This window comes from Budorcas taxicolor, chromosome 2, assembly GCF_023091745.1.
Source record: "Budorcas taxicolor isolate Tak-1 chromosome 2, Takin1.1, whole genome shotgun sequence".
NCBI classification, from domain to species: domain Eukaryota; kingdom Metazoa; phylum Chordata; class Mammalia; order Artiodactyla; family Bovidae; genus Budorcas; species Budorcas taxicolor.
This window is the reverse complement of record NC_068911.1, coordinates 4428486-4446260: the sequence shown is the minus strand read 5'-3', so window position 1 is coordinate 4446260 and position 17775 is coordinate 4428486. Positions and strand designations below refer to the sequence as shown.

General features: G+C 45.4%; 1 protein-coding gene across 1 annotated transcript; it reads right to left on the bottom strand.

The window, feature by feature from the left end:
- Positions 1-3015: 3015 nt before the first annotated feature.
- On the bottom strand, positions 3016-16631 carry ZNF12 (zinc finger protein 12). Its single transcript, XM_052659231.1, has 6 exons — positions 16208-16631; positions 14681-14745; positions 7661-7787; positions 7064-7159; positions 4804-4908; positions 3016-4698 (listed from the first exon to the last, which is right to left on the bottom strand). Exons 2-6 carry the CDS (start codon positions 14693-14695, stop codon positions 3059-3061), a joined length of 1983 nt encoding a protein of 660 aa, XP_052515191.1. The 5' UTR covers positions 14696-14745; positions 16208-16631; the 3' UTR covers positions 3016-3058.
- Positions 16632-17775: the final 1144 nt, after the last annotated feature.

Here is a 17775-nt window from a genome sequence, read left to right as displayed (position 1 = left end):
ACTCCCTGTATACACATTCTCTTGTGTATAGAACTTCTCAGGGGTTTATAAACACAGGGACTACTGCACGATACAGCATTAAATTTAAAATGTATGTCCAGGTCAGTATCATTTTATGCACTTCTGTAGGATACAAACATTATCAGTCACCAGGATAGAAACATTATCACTGCAGTGGAATAAAGAAGAGAGGGTCACTCCATGGTCTCGGAATATTGCCCTGGTGTTAACAATGGTCTTCATTTTGACCTGTTTGAGAGGCCAACCAATGAACCACCATTTCACTAACATTAGGATGACTGGGGCCAGGTGGGGTGGGTGAGAACCTTGGAGAATCTCTCACCTGTAGGTGCCGGCAGGGGTCAACCCCTGGCTTAGCCCCTGGAAATCCACTGGGAGTTCCTAATCTGCTCACGCTCCACAGGATGAAGTCACTGTGCATATAAAGAGCAAGCATTTGCGCTCTGCCCCAATTCCACATTCACTCCTTGCTGCCAGATGAGTGGGCCATCTCCCATGGTGCCTTCTTTCGTGAATGCAGGTCTTGCCAGGAATAGTTTAAAACTTTTCAAATATTGCATTCCATCCATCAAATATAAGACAAACCATTATTTTAAGTACCTCTAAGGAAGAAAAAACACCAGTTAAATTAGAATGTGTTACACTATTTCAGAGATGTAATAGTATGAAAACACTGGTGTCTCTGAAACAATAGAGAAATTCTACAACCGTATTACTGAAGAGGCAGTTGAGGGCCACATACACATGGGCCCTTTGGTATCAGGCACTTTGTAACAGAAAAAAGAACGTGGTAAATCATTTATAAGCTTTCCAAATATTTTACTTAAAATGCATACTGGGTACTTAAGCTACTGCCCATTAGTGTGGGAAAGCTTCAACAAGTATACTATGAATATATACTTCCTACATAAAACTATACACTGTACCAGAATCTTAGTACCTGTTACATAGCAGACTCAAGATCATCTAGACAAATCTGATGGAAAAGTGATAAGCAAGAAAAACGGGAGCCATGAGTGACAGAAACACATGAGAAACATAGCATCTCATCTCTGCAGAAAGGGGTGGATGACTCAAATAATACAAGCTATCAGGCTAATCACTGGAAAAGAAACAAAAGTGAGTCCTTACCTTACCCATATATCAACAACAACACGGTAGCAATGACCCATGAATAACAAATTAACCTAAACAAAATTTATGTCATGCATTAGGGAAAGAAAGATATACCTGACATCATATCAGGCTCCAAAAGTTCTTAGGTCAGTAATGTAAAAATTGAGGAAAACACACACATTGAATTGTTTCAAGTTTTCTAATACTCAAATATTTGAGTAATATTTACACCAAAATTTACAGAAAATAAATCATCTCTATGTCAACACCTCAAAAAAAGTGATTTACCTAAAGCCCACTTCTCAATTACATAACTCCTACAAGCTCTATATCTTTAGTTTTCACTGGAAGCAACCTAAATCAATCTACAATTCAGTTTTTCACAAGAGAAACAGTCCAGAGACAGAGTGGCTACAAGGCTGGCTGGTTCGGTAGCTCAAGAGCATCATCCAGGTCCCAGGTTCTTCCAGACTTTCTGCTCTGCCATGCACAAATTATAACCATCGTTGAAAGACACAGCCAGGTAAGGAAACGTTGAACAGGATCCCACTGCACCTGGCATGATTCCTTGAACCTTTGAAGAAACCTTTTCCAGAAATAACCTGCTCAAGATATTTCCTTTACCTGTCTAGAATGGGGTCCTCCAAATACTCTAAACCAATTACTGGCTATGAGAAAGGGATTATCATTATTGGTTGAAACTAATCAGGATTTATCCCCTGTTCCATCAAGAGGAATGGATACCCAGACTCAGGCAGCCAAAAACAAGGAATGAGTGACTAGGTTGGTCACTCAGCAACACCAGCTACAACCTGTATGAACCTGCTCTCTCAATCCATTCAGGAAGGAACAAACCATGGTGCTTAAAAACACCACCGTATCAAATAAAAATACAGTTAATTTCTAGATTACATAGTACATGTGCTCTGCACACTTACACTTACAAAGGCATCTAAATATAAAACTAAGTGGAAAAAAATAGATTAAAACGAGACTATTTTAAGTACATTTTTTAAACCATACTGATTGCAATGAGTCCTACAGCTGTCCCTTACTACAGAGACTTGTGGCATTAACCATTTTAAATTATCTATGCAATTTTCTACTTTATGCACAGATTTTTATCTCTTGCTGATTCAGATACAGTTAAAACACTATTAAAAACATTGGTTTTCTTATGGAAGACTTAATTCATTAACAATGATAAAATCCATTTATAAATGCCAGGGAAGAGCACAAAGAGAAGTATACTTCATATCTTTCAAATATTAGTTCATTATCTATACATATTTAGATGCTAGCATAGTGGTGCTATTTAAAATACCTTAGAAATTATTCTAATAAGGATACAATGCCTTTTCTAACATGATTCAAGCTGAACATACAACTCCTGTAATGCAGCATCCTAAAAAGCAAACAGAAGCACCCAAACACCCTCAGGATCCACTCATGTGTGAGCTTAATGTTGCCATGCTGCCATCTTAATTAGCTACCCGGCGATTTTACAGCTTCTATGTACATAAGGAGCATGTTTATTCAAAACAACCATCCTCTGTGGTTTCTTTTTCACAAAAGCTTGACATTTTATCAGAAACAAATTTTAGTTTCATAATTTTCAACAGAATGTTTTCCACGTTCCTTGAGAGATGTCTCCTTGATCTGAATTCCCTGATATGTAAAAGTTTGAATTCATAGTGAAACTATGTCCAATTTAAATACTGATAGATTTTTTACTCCTGTCAGCATGTCATGTGGGCTAGTTACAGCTGTGGTTTCCAACCTGCAAACTTTCAGGTTCCAAGTCGGAAAAATACTCACAGGTTTGTTCACACCCACCTGTATGAACTCTCCAACTCGGGATGGTAGGAGTTACTTATTCATTATATGGAGAGGGTTCTGCGACGTTATGAGAGATCTGACTTCAGAGAAGCCTTCCCACATCAAGTACATTCATGTTCCCTCTCCTGTGAATTCTCTGATGGCTGTTGAAGGCTGATTTGTGGTAGAATTTTTTCCCACATTCGGTACATTCATATGGCTTCTCTCCTGAGTGAGTTCTGTAATGTACAGTGAGGTATGACATCCGAGAGAAGGCTTTCCCACATTCGTTACATTCAAAAGGTTTCTCTCCTGAATGAATTCGATGATGTATAGTGAGATACGACATCTGAGAGAAGAATTTGCCACATTCGTAACACTCATAGGCTTTCTCTCCTGTGTGTGTCCTCTGGTGTCTGTTAAGGGCTGAATTCTGGCAGAAGGTTTTCCCACATTCGTTACATTCGTAGGGCTTCTCTCCTGAATGAATTCTGTGATGTATCGTGAGGTATGACATTTGCGAGAAGAACTTCCCACATATGTAACATTCATAGGGCTTCTCTCCTTTATGTATCCTCCGGTGTCTACAAAGGGCAGAATTCTGGTAGAAGGTCTTCCCACATTCATTACATTCGTAGGGCTTCACTCCTGAGTGAGTTCTGTGATGTATGGTGAGGTACGACAACTGGGAGAATAACTTTCCACACTCATTGCACTCATAAGGCTTCTCTCCTGTGTGGACTCTCTGGTGTCTCATGAGGGCTGAGTTAAGGTAGAAGGTTTTCCCACACTCGTTACATTCATAGGGCTTCTCTCCTGAATGAGTTCTGTAATGCACAGTGAGATATGACAGCCGAGAGAAGAACTTTCCACATTCGTTGCACTCATAGGGCTTCTCTCCCGTGTGTGTCCTCTGGTGTGTGGTGAGGGTAGACTTGCGGCAGAAGCATTTCCCACACTCGTTGCACTTGTAGAGTTTCACGCCTGTGTGAATTTTCTGGTGGTCATTAAGGGCTGACTTCTGGGAGAAGGTTTTTCCACAGTCATGACAAACATAGGGTCTCTCTCCCGAATGTGTTCTCTGGTGCTGTGTGAGGTGTGTCTTCTGGCAAAAGGCTTTTCCACAGTAGCTACATTCATAGGGCTTCTCTCCTGAGTGAGTTCTCTGGTGTTGAATGAGGTGTAACTTCTGGTAGAAGGTTTTCCCGCATTCAGTACATTCATAGGGCTTCTCCCCTGTGTGTGTTCGCTGATGGACAGTGAGGGTGCCCTTCTGGCAGAAGGATTTCCCACACTGATTACATTCATAAGGTTTCTCTCCTGTGTGAGTCCTCTGGTGGATAATAAACTTGGACTTTTTACAGAAGGATTTCCCACATGCATTGCACTCATAGGGTTTCATTTCCAAATGAGTTGTTGGGTGCACACTGAGGTTTGACATTTGGAGAAAGGCTATTTCAGATTCATTCCACTTGTAGGGCTTCTCCTCTATATGGTTAACAAACACTGTATCCTTCTGAAAGGCTTTCTGGCATTCGATATATTCAAAGGGTTTCTCCAAAATGTGAATGTTCTGATAAATACTTTCTCCATTTAGAGCATAAGCCTCCCTGTTTTGGTTAAATTCATAAGGTTTATCTCCGAGATGAGTTTTTTCAAGCTTCACATGGAGAAGTGATCTCCCACAAGCACTACATTCATCAGGTTTCATTCTTGCATAGCTACCATCACTACTAATATATTCTGAAATAGACTTTAAACTCTTTTCACATGAATCACACTGATAGGATCTTTTTCTTGAAGGAACAGGGCTTGTTTCCACATTACAAGTCTTACCAAGACCATTACCTCTCCCTTCAGGCAGGGTTTTGATGTTAATGGATTCAGTTTGCCTTGAATGTTTGTCTTCATTTTCCTGGCTTCCCTCCATCAGATCATGAACTTTCCAGACTTCTAAAAAGAGGCAAGATTAACCAATATTTATGCAACTTCCTAGGTAAGAAATGACATGTGATTTGTACACAAGCATTTCATTGTGGCACAGGTGCTAGCTTCTTGGACAGGTGAAAACCATTCCAAGTGTATTTTCCCCCCTTATTTTGGTTTGGAATAAATTTGCACATGCACACACACAAGCTCCATGATCTCCAGCGGTGAAGAAAGCTGATAAAAACAAGTGATAAAGAATCCACCTGCAGTGCAGGAAATACAGGTCTGATCCCTGGGTCAGAAAGATGCCCTGGAGGAGGAAATGGCAACCCACTCCAGTACACTTACCTGGGAAATGCCATGGACAAAGGAGCCTGGTAGGCTACAGTCCATGTCTGCAAAGAGTCAGACATGACTGAGTACATGCACACAATAATATTTCAAAATTTTGTTCAAAACTGGGTACAGAAGGTAAAAACGTGGAGAAATGATCTGAAGATAGAGGATGTTGGATAAATGCCTGATTCTTAGATATGAAAGGGCTCACAGCAAACAGGTCAACTGACAGGGGAGCAATGAGTTTAGCTGCTGCACAAGGACCAGGAGGACTGTGCAAGAGGTCTCCATTTCACACCAAGTCGCTTCATATCGTGGGGAGACACAGAGCAGAGTCCAAGGGGCTACCACTTACACTGAGATGGTTTGGTACCAATATGCCCCAGCTTATATTCAATTGCAAGTCTCTGCTCCTGTTGTTTTACTAAATTTGCCTGACTTCCAGCCTTTGATCTACTCAAAATCTATCTTTCCTGAGGCAAAAACCTGAGAAAAGATAGGTTTCCTCAGAATCTATCAAAACTTGAGGAGGGTGGGTGGAGAAACCCAAGTAAAAAACACAGTCAACAGACTTCTTGATCAGACCTAGATTTTTTTCCTAAAGCATCACCTTGAGATGGAGTTAAAGTCGAGGGAAGGAAGAGACTGGTATTAGAGCTGAAAGGGAAAACTTGAGTTCAGACTTACAGAATGTGTAATCTGGACAAATAACCCACACCTCAGTGAAACAGAAGAGACTTTAGAAGTGTGGATCAAATGAAGTTTAGCCAGAGTTTCAGCAAACAATACAAAATTAAAATTTCTGGGCAACATAGGGACAATACTGCATGATTCTGAAAGGAAGAGGAATTTAAACTGCCTTTAGGAATCAACAGAGAATGGCTGTAGGCTCATCCTGTGAGACTACTGATAAGATGGATTCAAAAGTCAGGGGAACACATCTTGCAGATCCAATGAGAATGGAGGAGCACCTACAGCTCTCAGGAAACAATGAACCAGGAACAGGTAGACAGAGCAGCATGAAACACATAAAAGCCTTAAATACCTGAGATTATAAATACTTAAATACCTTAAATAAATACCTTATATAAATACCTTAAATACTCTTCAGACCTTCTGAAGAGCTTGGGGAATAAACCACCAGAGGGTGAGGCAGACCCTTCAGGGATGTTTCTGGAGGGGGCAGGGTGGAGGTGGTAAATGAATCAGGACTCATTTCTGTCTCCTACTTGACTGAGCACCTGCTCAGACACAACATGATTCAAGATACTGCCGACAGAACAGAAAGTAAGAGACAAGATGAAAGTGAGCATCAGGCGGAATAGGGAGACCTTGTGATGCTGTCACCAAACTCCAGCAGGAATGACCAGTGCCGTGATTAGGACAGCACAGGTGAACTGAGTTCACTGGTTTATGCACAGGATGGGGCTGTGAACTCTGACCTCAAAGAAAGAGAAGTGAGAAGTGAAGCCAGGGATAGAAACAAGCCTGAGGCATTTCACGGGAAAGAAGAAGGAAACTAATGAGAACATGGAGAGTCAGGAGTTATTCTCTAATGACAGACTATATATATGCCTGCCAACAAAATGCCATAAGAAGTTCTGAGGTTTAAGAGGAGGAAGGAAGCAAGCAGGTTTTGATTCAGAGCAGAAGCCAGAGTGGGAAGCTCTACCAACACAAGCTGCTGTGGGGAAGGAAAAAGCCTTAGGGAGTAAGATTCGAGTTGCCAGAGTGCAAGAACAACTCTCTTCAGTCACTTCTCAGGTTTGGCACCATTAAAAAGCTCCAGCGAAAAACACTCCTGAGTGATCACCCTCCTTACTGCCACCCCCCACACACACACCTGAGTGACTCTGAAGCAGGAATTCTCCTTCCACCACCCACGGCTCTTCTCCTTGCTCCAATTTGGTGATGACTTCCGGTTTGATAATGTGACACCCTGTTAACAGATACAAGAGAGAACTTGAACTTGGCTGCTGGGCTTCCAGATGTGTCATGTAAGCAAAAGGCTGGCTTACGAGCTACAGGAGAGAAGTGCCATTGGTGCTGTGCCAGAATCAGAACCTACCCAGAGATAGAGACCACATGCCCTACCTGGTACCCCAGATGATTCCAGTTGTTCTGTCAAGTTCAAAGTTAAAGTGTGTGTGTCTGTGTGTGTGTATGCTTGGTCAGCTGACTCTAGGCAACCCCATGGACTGCAGATTGCCAGGTTCCTCTGTCCATGGGATTTTCCAAGCAAGAATACTGCAGTGGGTTTCCATTTTCTACACCAGGGGATCTTCCCAACCCAATTCAGTTTTGTAAGATCGAACCTGAATCTCTTACATCTCCTGCATTGGCAGGTGGATTCTTTTACCACTGTGCCGCCTGGGAAGCCCACAAGTTCAAAGTTAAAATCATTAAGTCAGAGGGAAATCTAGTTTCTCTCTCTCCTCACCCACAGAGATGAGGTGGCTGTAGTTCTCCAGCATCACGTCCCTGTAGGTCGTCTTCTGCTCAGGGTCTAGGTGCTGCCACTCCTCCTGTGTGAAGTCCACGGCCACGTCCCTGAATGACACTGACCCCTGTAATGGCACCGTAGTGGGAACTGGGTGACATGGAGCAGATACACAGGGACAAGAGCTCACCCAGCTCACTGGTCAAGTTTACACTGTGTACCTTTTCTATATTATGGGCCTTACGGAAGGAAAATAAATATAATACACTGCCGTGAGTTTGCTCAATGTACAGGAAAAAAAGAAAATACAGCCTTACACTGTGAGCCAGCAAAAGTCCTGAGGACGAGACCAGCAGACAGAGCCTGTGCCCTCGAGTAGCACAGGCCTGAGGGCAGTGTGCAAACCCAAGATGCACTGCGCTCCTTCATTCTGCTTCCAGAACATTAATAATGTCGGTTGGTTCTCCTTTGTCCTCCCCGGTCACTCCTTCACTGGCCCCTGCTCTCCTCTGAGTCCTCCTCAAGTCATCATAGGGCCCTGGGGCTCAGTTCTTCTCTTGTACCCTTGGCCTTGATGGTGATCTCATCTTGTCTCACGGCTTTAATAACCTGCGCTGTGGCACGCTGTGCTTAGTCACTCAGTCGTGTCCAGCTCTTTGCGACCCCATGGACTGTAGACTCCCAGGTTCCTCTGTCCATGGGTATTCTCCAGGCATTAATAACCTTCTACACTTCAAGATTTCCCAGTGTTTATCACCAGCCCAAGCATCTCTTCTGTTCTTGCCCTGACCTCCTCCTACAACTCACAGAAGGAGCTGAGCTGTAGTATTTACCACAGTTACCAAGGCGATGAGCAAGCCAGGCAGCACATCCCAGTTCCATATTTTACTACAGAGATAAGCCTGCCTCGACCTGACCCTAGCCTGCTCCTCGAGCTACTGGAAACAGCTTATTTCATCCCGCCCTAATGCCCAGCCAAGGACTTGGAATCCCTTCATCCCCCAACACCTTCCAGGGACGGAGCTCACTTACTCCTGATGAGGGGCACAAAGCACACAACAGAACTGGAAACTGCCACACCCAGACCTGTGAGTGTGGATCTTCTGAGTAAATTCACAAACACTCACACTCACACAGTCATTACAGCCTGTTTCCTCCTGTACCATCACCTCTAGAATAAAGACAATAATGGTGCCTGTCACATGATACAGATCAGTACCAAACAGGCTCTTTCATGGAAAGCACTTAACACAGTTCTTTGGACATAACACACTTTTCAATACCCGCTATTATTGTTGATTATCTACTGTGTATCTCGTCACTCTGCAAATCAGAATGAATCAGAAAACATAGAAGTAAACTTAAATAACTAAACGTAATGGGTCTGTTAAATTTATGCAATTGCCCAGAAAAGATTACAAAACAGTGCCAGTGTGTTAAAACCAATAAGGTTCAGGTACTCTCAACAGACAGAAGGCAATGGCAACCCACTCGAGTACTCTTGCCTGGAAATCCCAGGGACGGGGGAGCCTGGTGGGCTGCTGTCTATGGGGTTGCACAGAGTCAGACACGACTGAAGCGATTTAGAGGAGCTAATCCATGTCAAGGTCAGGAGGGGCAGGGGCGAGGAGATACCCCTCGTCCAAGGTAAGGAGCAGTGGCTGCACTTTCCTGGAGCAGCCATGAAGAGACACCCCAAGTCCAAGGTAACAGAAACCCAAGTAAGACGGTAGGTGTTCCAAGAGGGCATCAGAGGGCAGACACACTGAAACCATACTCACAGAAAACTAGTCAATCTAATCACACTAGGACCACAGCCTTGTCAAACTCAATGAAACTAAGCCATGCCCTGTGGGGCCACCCGAGATGGGCAGGTCATGGTGGAGAGGTCTGACAGAATGTGGTCCACCAGAGAAGGGAATGACAAACCACTTCAGTATTCTTGCCTTGAGAATCCCATGAAAGGCAAAATGATGAGATACTGAAAGAGGAACTCCCCAGGTCAGTAGATGCCCAATATGCTACTGGAGATCAGTGGAGAAATAACTCCAGAAAGAATGAAGGGATGGAGCCAAAGCAAAAACAATCCCCAGTTGTGGATGTGACTGGTGATAGAAGCAAGATCCGATGCTGTAAAGAGCAATATTGCATAGGAACCTGGAATGTCAGGTCCATGAATCAAGGCAAATTGGAAGTGGTCAAACAGGAGAAGGCAAGAGTGAACGTCAACATTCTAGGAATCAGCAAACTAAAATGGACTGGAATGGCTGAATTTAACTCAGGCGACCATTACATCCACTACTGCAGGCAGGAATCCCTTAGAAGAAACGGAGTAGCCATCATGATCAACAAAAGAGTCCGAAATGCAGTACTTGGATGCAATCTCAAAAATGACAGAATGCTCTCTCTTCGTTTCCAAGGCAAACCATTCAATATCACAGTAATCCAAGTCTATGCCCCAACCAATAATGCTGAAAAAGTTGAAGTTAAATGGCTCTATGAAGACCTACAAGACCTTTCAGAACTAACACCCCAAAAGATGTCCTTTTCATTATAGGGGATTGGAATGCAAAAGTAGGAAGTCAAGAAACACCTGGAGTAACAGGCAAATTTGGCCTTGGAATACGGAATGAAGCAGGGCAAAGACTAATAGAGTTTTGCCAAGAAAATACACTGGTCATAGCAAACACCCTCTTCCAACAACACAAGAGAAGACTCTGCACCAGTTGAACATCATCAGATGGTCAACACCAAAATCAGATTGATTATATTCTTTGCAGCCAAAGAAGGAGAACCTCTATACAGTCAAAAAAAACAAGACCAGGAGCTGACTGTGGCTCAGATCATGAACTCCTTATTGCCAAATTCAGACTGAAATTGAAGAAAATAGGGAAAACCACTAGACGATTCAGGTATGACCTAAATCAAATCCCTTATGATTATACAGTGGAAGTGAGAAATAGATTTAAGGGACTAGATTCATAGATAGAGTGCCTGATGAACTATGGAAAGAGGTTCGTGACATTGTACAGGAGACAGGGATCAAGACCATCCCCATGGAAAAGAAATGCAAAAAAGCAAAATGGCTGTCTGGGGAGGCCTTACAAATAACTGGGAAAAGAAGAGAAGTGAAAAGCAAAGGAGAAAAGGAAAGATATAAGCATAGCATCTGAATACAGAGTTCCAAAGAATAGCAAGACGTGATAAGAAAGCTTTCCTCAGCGATCAATGCAAAGAAATAAAGGAAAACAACAGAATGGGAAAGACTAGAGATCTCTTCAAGAAAATTAGAGATACCAAGGGAACATTTCATGCAAACATGGGCTTGATAAAGGACAGAAATGGTCTGGACCTAACAGAAGCAGAAGATATTAAGAAGTGGCAGGAATACACAAAAGAACTATACAAAAAAGATCTTCATGACCCGGATAATCCTGATGGTGTGATCACTCACCTAGAGCCAGACATCCTGGAATGTGAAGTCAAGTGGGCCTTAGAAAGCATCACTACAAACAAAGCTAGTGGAGGTGATGGAATTCCAGTTGAGCTGTTTCAAATCCTGAAAGATGATGCTGTGAAAGTGCTGCACTCAATATGCCAGCAAATTTGGAAAACTCAGCTGCGGCCAAAGGACTGGAAAAGGTCAGTTTTCATTCCAATCCCAAAGAAAGGCAATGCCAAAGAATGCTCAAACTACCACACAATTGCACTCATCTCACACGCTAGTAAAGTAATGCTCAAAATTCTCCAAGACAGGCTTCAGCAATATGTGCACCATGAACTTCCAGATGTTCAAGCTGGTTTTAGAAAAGGCAGAGGAACCAGAGATCAAATTGCCAACATCCGATGGATCATGGAAAAAGAAAGAGAGTTCCAGAAAAACATCTATTTCTGCTTTATTGACTATGCCAAACCCTTTGACTATGTGGCTCAGAATAAACTGGAAAATTCTGAAAGAGATGGGAATACCAGACCACCTAACCTGCCTCTTGAAAAACCTATATGCAGGTCAGGAAGCAACAGTTAAAACTGGACATGGAACAACAGACTAGTTCCAAATAGGAAAAGGAGTATGTCAAGGCTGTATATTGTCACCCTGCTTATTTCACTTATATGCAGAGTCCATCATGAGAAATGCTGGGCTGGAAGAAGCACAAGCTGGAATCAAGATTGCTGAGAGAAATATCAATAACCTCAGATATGCAGATGACACCACCCTTATGGCAGAAAGTGAAGAGGAACTAAAAAGGCTCTTGATGAAAGTGAAAGTGGAGAGTGAAAAAGTTGGCTTAAAGCTCAACATTCAGAAAACGAAGATCATGGCATCTGGTCCCATCACTTGATGGCAAATAGATGGGGAAACAGTGGACACAGTGTCAGACTTTATTTTGGGGGGCTCCAAAGTCACTACAGATGGTGACTGCAGCCATGAAATTAAAAGATGCTTACTCCTTGGAAGAAAAGTTATGACCAATCTAGATAGCATATTTGAAAAGCAGAGACATTACTTTGCCAACAAAGATCTGTCTAGTCAAGGCTATGGTTTTTCTAGTGGTCATGTATGGATGTGAGAGCTGGACTGTGAAGAAAGCTGAGCGCTGAAGAATTGATGCTTTTGAACTGTGGTGTTGGAGAAGACTCTTGAGAGCCCCTTGGACTGCAAGGAGATCCAACCAGTCCATCCTGAAGGAGATCAGCCCTGGGATTTCTTTGGAAAGAATGACGCTAAAGCTGAAACTCCAGTACTCTGGCCACCTCATGCGAAGAGTTGACTCATTGGAAAAGACTGTGATGAGGGATTGGGGGCAGGAGTAGAAGGGGTTGACAGAGGATGAGATGGCTGGATGGCATCACTGACTCGATGGACGTGAGTCTGAGTGAACTCCGGGAGTTGGTGATGGGCAGGGAGGCCCGGCGTGCTGCGATTCATGGGGTCGCGGAGTCGGACGTGACTGAGCGACTGAACTGAACTGAAGTGACTTAGCAGCAACAGCAGCAGCTCTCAACAGAACATGGAGACAGGAGTGGTTAGGAAGAGATTAAGGAAACGACCTCGTCAAGCTCAGGGTCTATCAGAGACAATGATGAACTCCTGATGTTGACTGAAAATCAAAGTTATTCATGTGGAACAACTGAAGGTACAGAATGGCTCCTGTCCCCTGACCCCAAGCTCTACATGCCAAGATGACTGGGACCCAGACTTTGCAGGCCTGGGAAGGCTGAGGGTGCCCTGCTGATGAGACACACCAGTAGAAGGAGTCACTGCCCAAGGCAGACAGAGGATATGTACAGCACTGCCCTGGTCTAGCCTGGAGAAGCCTGTCTGAGAGCAACAGCAAATCTTCCAGAACTCAGCCCATACTCCAACTAGACATCACCAGACATACCTGCGTCTGCCCCCTGAGGACTGGGGGGTCCACACATTAAAAGTCTTCACCAAGTGCAAGAGAGTGGCTGACGCAGTGCCCAGAACCGGAAAGAGAAAGCAAGAGCCAGAAGAGAAGCACAAGGCCAATGAATTCCTCTCTCCCCACCTCCACCCACATCCTTGAAAGAAGCTGTACTTCAGTAGTGACCAAGGAGGGTGCTCCTATTCACTTGCGCGGATAAGACTAGGAATCTTGTGGTTTTGAGAAATTTTAAAAAATGAATAGTATTCAACCTCTCAAAATGAAAAAGATTAAAGAATTATACTCTATTGCTGGAAAATCAAGTAAAAAGACAAAAAAACTTGGAAAACAATGTTCACTAACATGACTCCAACTGGAAACATTTATAAATACTTAAGGCTACTCTGTTAGTCAATAAGACAAGCAAACCAAATCAGTACTGAGACAGAAAGATGGACTGTGGACATGAACAGGCCCTTCATACAAAAAGAAAAACACACCAGTCTGAAAAGACCACATACTGTACGATTCCAACTACGTGACATTCTGTAAAAGACAAAAATACATTGACGGTAATAAGATGAGCAGCTGTTGGGGGCTGGGGGCAGAGAGAAAGACAAACAGGAGGTGCCTTGGGTTGTTTCTGGTGGCAAAGCAGTTCTATACTGTACTTCTTTGGTGGCTGAAGGTCATTCACTACACATTTGTCAAGACCTGAATACAGAGAGACCCCTAATATAAACTACGGACTCCAGGTGATAATAAGGTATCAACAGTTGAGAGGATGCACCGCACAAGTGTGAGATGATAACAATGGAGGAAACCAAGAGGGACAGTTATCGGGAACTCTGTACTGTCAGCTCAATTTCCCCATAAACCTAAAACTGTTCTAAAAAGTCTATTAATTAAAAAGAAGAAACAGCTTCTAAACCTATGAAAATATTCTCAACCTCACTCATGACTGAGAAAAAACCCAAGGGCATGGACGTGCACTACGTACTGGGGCCCAGGACCAGCAGCAGTGGGAACTCACTGAGGCCTCCCCCTTGCCAGACTGCCATCCAGCTGGAGCCCCAAGTCCCCCTGACTTGATTCCCTCACCCATCCTCCACCACATATCATATCAAGGAAATGTTTATCACCCAAGGATAAGTGTTTGGAAAGGACAATGTAAGGCAAGCAATAGATGGTGTTTGTCACTTTTTGCAATGAATGTCAAGAACTCAAGGCTTGTTCTGTGACTTTAAGACCTCTGGAGGATCCTGGAATCTACACATAGAACTTGCCAGAAACACTTGGTGCTGACCTGCTCTCTATGCTTTGTCTAACCCTATCTTTTACCTATTCCTACTTTTCCATTTTAAATTCTGAACTATTGGGCCTCCTAAAGTGTTATTACAAATCAGTGAAAGTGCTAGCCGCTCTCTGGAGTCAATCCAGGCTCCTCTATCCATGGAATTCTCCAGGCATGAATAGTGGAGTGGTTTGACATTCCCTTCTCCAGGGGATCTTCTTGACCCAAGGATCAAACCCGGGTCTCCTACATTGCAGGCAGATTCATTACAATCTGAGCCAGGAGGGAAGCCTACAGAACGGAGTAGGGAGTAAATAAGTAAACAGCAAAACTCACCAGAGATTGATTCATTTTCCGCTGCTCTCGGAATAACCTGCAGGACTGTGAAAGCAGAGGTGGACCTGAAGGAGGGAACGCAGGTAGTGAGGCGACCCAAGAAGAGCTAGTGTGAACGAGCCCTGCCCAGCACTTCACTAGACACTTGTGGGAAACACGCCCTTTCACTTTCCAGCAGGGCTTAGAAGAACAGAGACTGAGGACAAACCCACAGGCCTGTAACTCCCACATGATTACGGTACTGCGGGAAAACACTTTTTCATCAGTGGATGAACATCGAATCCTACTAAAGTAAACTTCCATCATTAACTATAAAATAGTAACAATAAACAATTACAGTTTTCTTACTAATTCTGTTAAGATCAGAAAATCCACGGGATGCTCTGAGTAACGCGAAACACTCAGGCGAGGCTCAGTCTTTGACTTATTTGTACAAACTTAAACGCATTACTTTGCCGACTAAGGTCCACCTAGTCAAGGCTATGGTTTTCCCAATGGTCATGTATGGATGTGAGAGTTGGACTGTGAAGAAGGCTGAGCGCCGAAGAACTGACGCTTTTTAACTGTGGTATTGGAGAGAAGACTCTTGAGAGTCCCTTGGACTGCAAGGAGATCCAACCAGTCCATTCTGAAGATCAGCCCTGGGATTTCTTTGGAAGGAATGATGCTAAAGCTGAAACTCCAGTACTTTGGCCACCTCATGCGAAAAGTTGACTCATTGGAAAAGACTCTGATGCTGGGAGGGATTGGGGGCAGGAGGAGAACGGGACGACAGAGGATGAGATGGCTGGATGGCATCACTGACTCGATGGACGTGAATCTGAGTGAACTCCGGGAGTTGGTGACGGACAGGGGGGCTGGCGTGCTGCGATTCATGCGGTTTGAAAGAGTCGGACACGACTGAGCGACTGAACTGAACTGAAACGCAATGCTCAAAAAAGATCTCTTATTAAGAAACTGACAGAGCACTTTCCCCTGGAGTCTGATCTTGCTAACGATCCCACCTGCAGACCCAATGACCTGGGACAAGTCACCTCCCTTCTCAGGCCCAGTCACCTCCTCCCTCATCTGAGGCAGCGGGACAGACGCCTCGAAGAAGACTCATCCCGCACTAACTACACTGTGCGTCCACCGGGCAGAACCCGCGGAGGAAGGGGGCGTGGCGTGTCAGCGGAGGCTTAGATTACAGAACCAAGTGCTGATGAGCCTTGAGAGACACGTGCAGGATCGCAAGAAGGCGAGAGAGAAAGAGGAGGAGGGGCCTCGGGGATGGAGGGAGGGGTGGACGCGGCACGTCCGGGCCAAGCCTGGGGCCCCCACTGCCCCAGGACACCGAGAACTCACAAGCCCCAGCGGAGCCCCAGCGGAGCAGCCGGCCCTGCCCTCTAGCCCGGCCTCTCGACCCCGGTAAGGCGGTCAAATCTTCTCAGTCGCTCTCTCGTGGGGTCCGGAGCGGGCTCCCCAAGCCTTGCTCTCCGAGGGGCGTAAGATCAACAGCCGCCTGGAGACCGCAGACGCACCACCTACCTCTTCGAGACTCGCTGACCGGCTCCGGGCTCCCCAGGCTCCGGCCGGGGACTGCTCCTGCGGAGCGCTACTCTCGCCGAGTCCCTCCTCTCCGCCTCCCGAGGCCTCTGGGCCCGAGGAGCCAGCTCTGGGCCTACGGGACAAGATCCCTTCAGGCCAGCGTCGTTCCCGAGGCTTCACCGTGTCGTGCGCTGCAGACGGTAGGGACCGGGCCCCGCCGCTCCTTAGCCGTCGCCGCCGCTCGCCGGGCCTCTCCGACCCAGCCCGAGGGCTCCGGGGCTCGAGATCCGGGGTCTCGGCTCCAGCCTCCGCCCGGCCCGCGAGAACCCTCGCGTGCACAGCCCGCGTCCGCTGGATGCCAGCCCTGCCAGACGGCGTTCCAGTCCCGCAGGCCCTGGAATCCCCGCCAGCCGGAGGCCAAAGCCTGGGAACGAGGGCGAGCGGTGACCTGGCCAGCGACGGGGAGCAAAAGCGCCGGTGCGCGTGCGCGAACACGCACACAGAACGCAGAGCCCCAGCGCAGGAGGACGCCGGAAGTCTGGGCACCGGGGCCCGCCCCCGGGAGCCGGACAGATAGCAAGACTCTATTTCCCAGAAGTCTCCGCGCCATGAAGTTAGAGAACCTCGTAAATGTCTCCACCTCATCTGGAGATGAAGCAATGCTGTGCCGAGAGGATGGACCCTCTGAACGAGGGAATCAATATCCCATTTGTTAACTCCTATTAGGAGTCAAGGAAACATATGGCCTCAGGTGGGGTCCTGTGTGATTGCCTCCTGGATCCCTGGTCCTTTCCCTGCCCAGAGGTATTTTAGGTTAGACCTGAGGATCTCCGACAAACCAGAGAGGGGAAGGAGTGTATCCTGTTTGGTGGTGGTGGTGGTTTAGTGGCTAAGTCGTGTCTGTCTATGGGATTCTCCAGGCAAGAATACTGGAGTAGGTTGCCATTTCCTTAACTGAAATACTAACAGTTCAGTTCAGTTCAGTAGCTCAGTCATGTCTGACTCTTTGCCACCCCACAGACTAGCATGCGAGGCTTCCATGTCCGTCACCAAGTTCCGGAGCTTGCTCAAACTCATGTCCATAGAGTCGGTGATGCCATCCAATCATCTCATCCTCGGGAGAAGGAAATGGCAACACACTCCAATATTCTTGCCTGGAGAATCCCAGGGACAGAGGAGCCCGGTGGGCTGCCGTCTATGGGGTCACACAGAGTCAGATATGACGGAAGACACTTAGCAGCAGCAGCAGCAGCAGCAGCATCTCATCCTCTGTCGTCCCCTTCTCCTCCTGCCTTCAATCTTTCCTGCATCAGGGTCTTTTCCAATGAATCAGTTCTTTGCATCAGGTGGTCAACGTATTGGAGTTTCAGCTTCAGAATCAGTCTTTCCAATGAATATTCAGGACTGATTTTCCCTAGGATTGGCTGGTTGGATCTCCTTGCAGTCCAAGGGATTCTCAAGAGTCGTCTCCAACACCACAGTTCAAAAGCATCAATTCTTCAGCGCTCAGCTTTCATTATAGTCCAACTCTCACATCCATACATGACTAGTGGAAAAACCATACTTTT

Bases quoted from the DNA above. Each gene is read 5' to 3' on its own strand.
- ZNF12 (XM_052659231.1), bottom strand. The intron at 7,160-7,660 runs GTGAGGAGAGAG...ATCTGTTAACAG, and splicing joins CAGCCACCTCATCTCTGTGG to GGTGTCACATTATCAAACCG. The intron at 4,699-4,803 runs GTAATGGTCTTG...AGTCTATTTCAG, and splicing joins AACCCTGCCTGAAGGGAGAG to AATATATTAGTAGTGATGGT.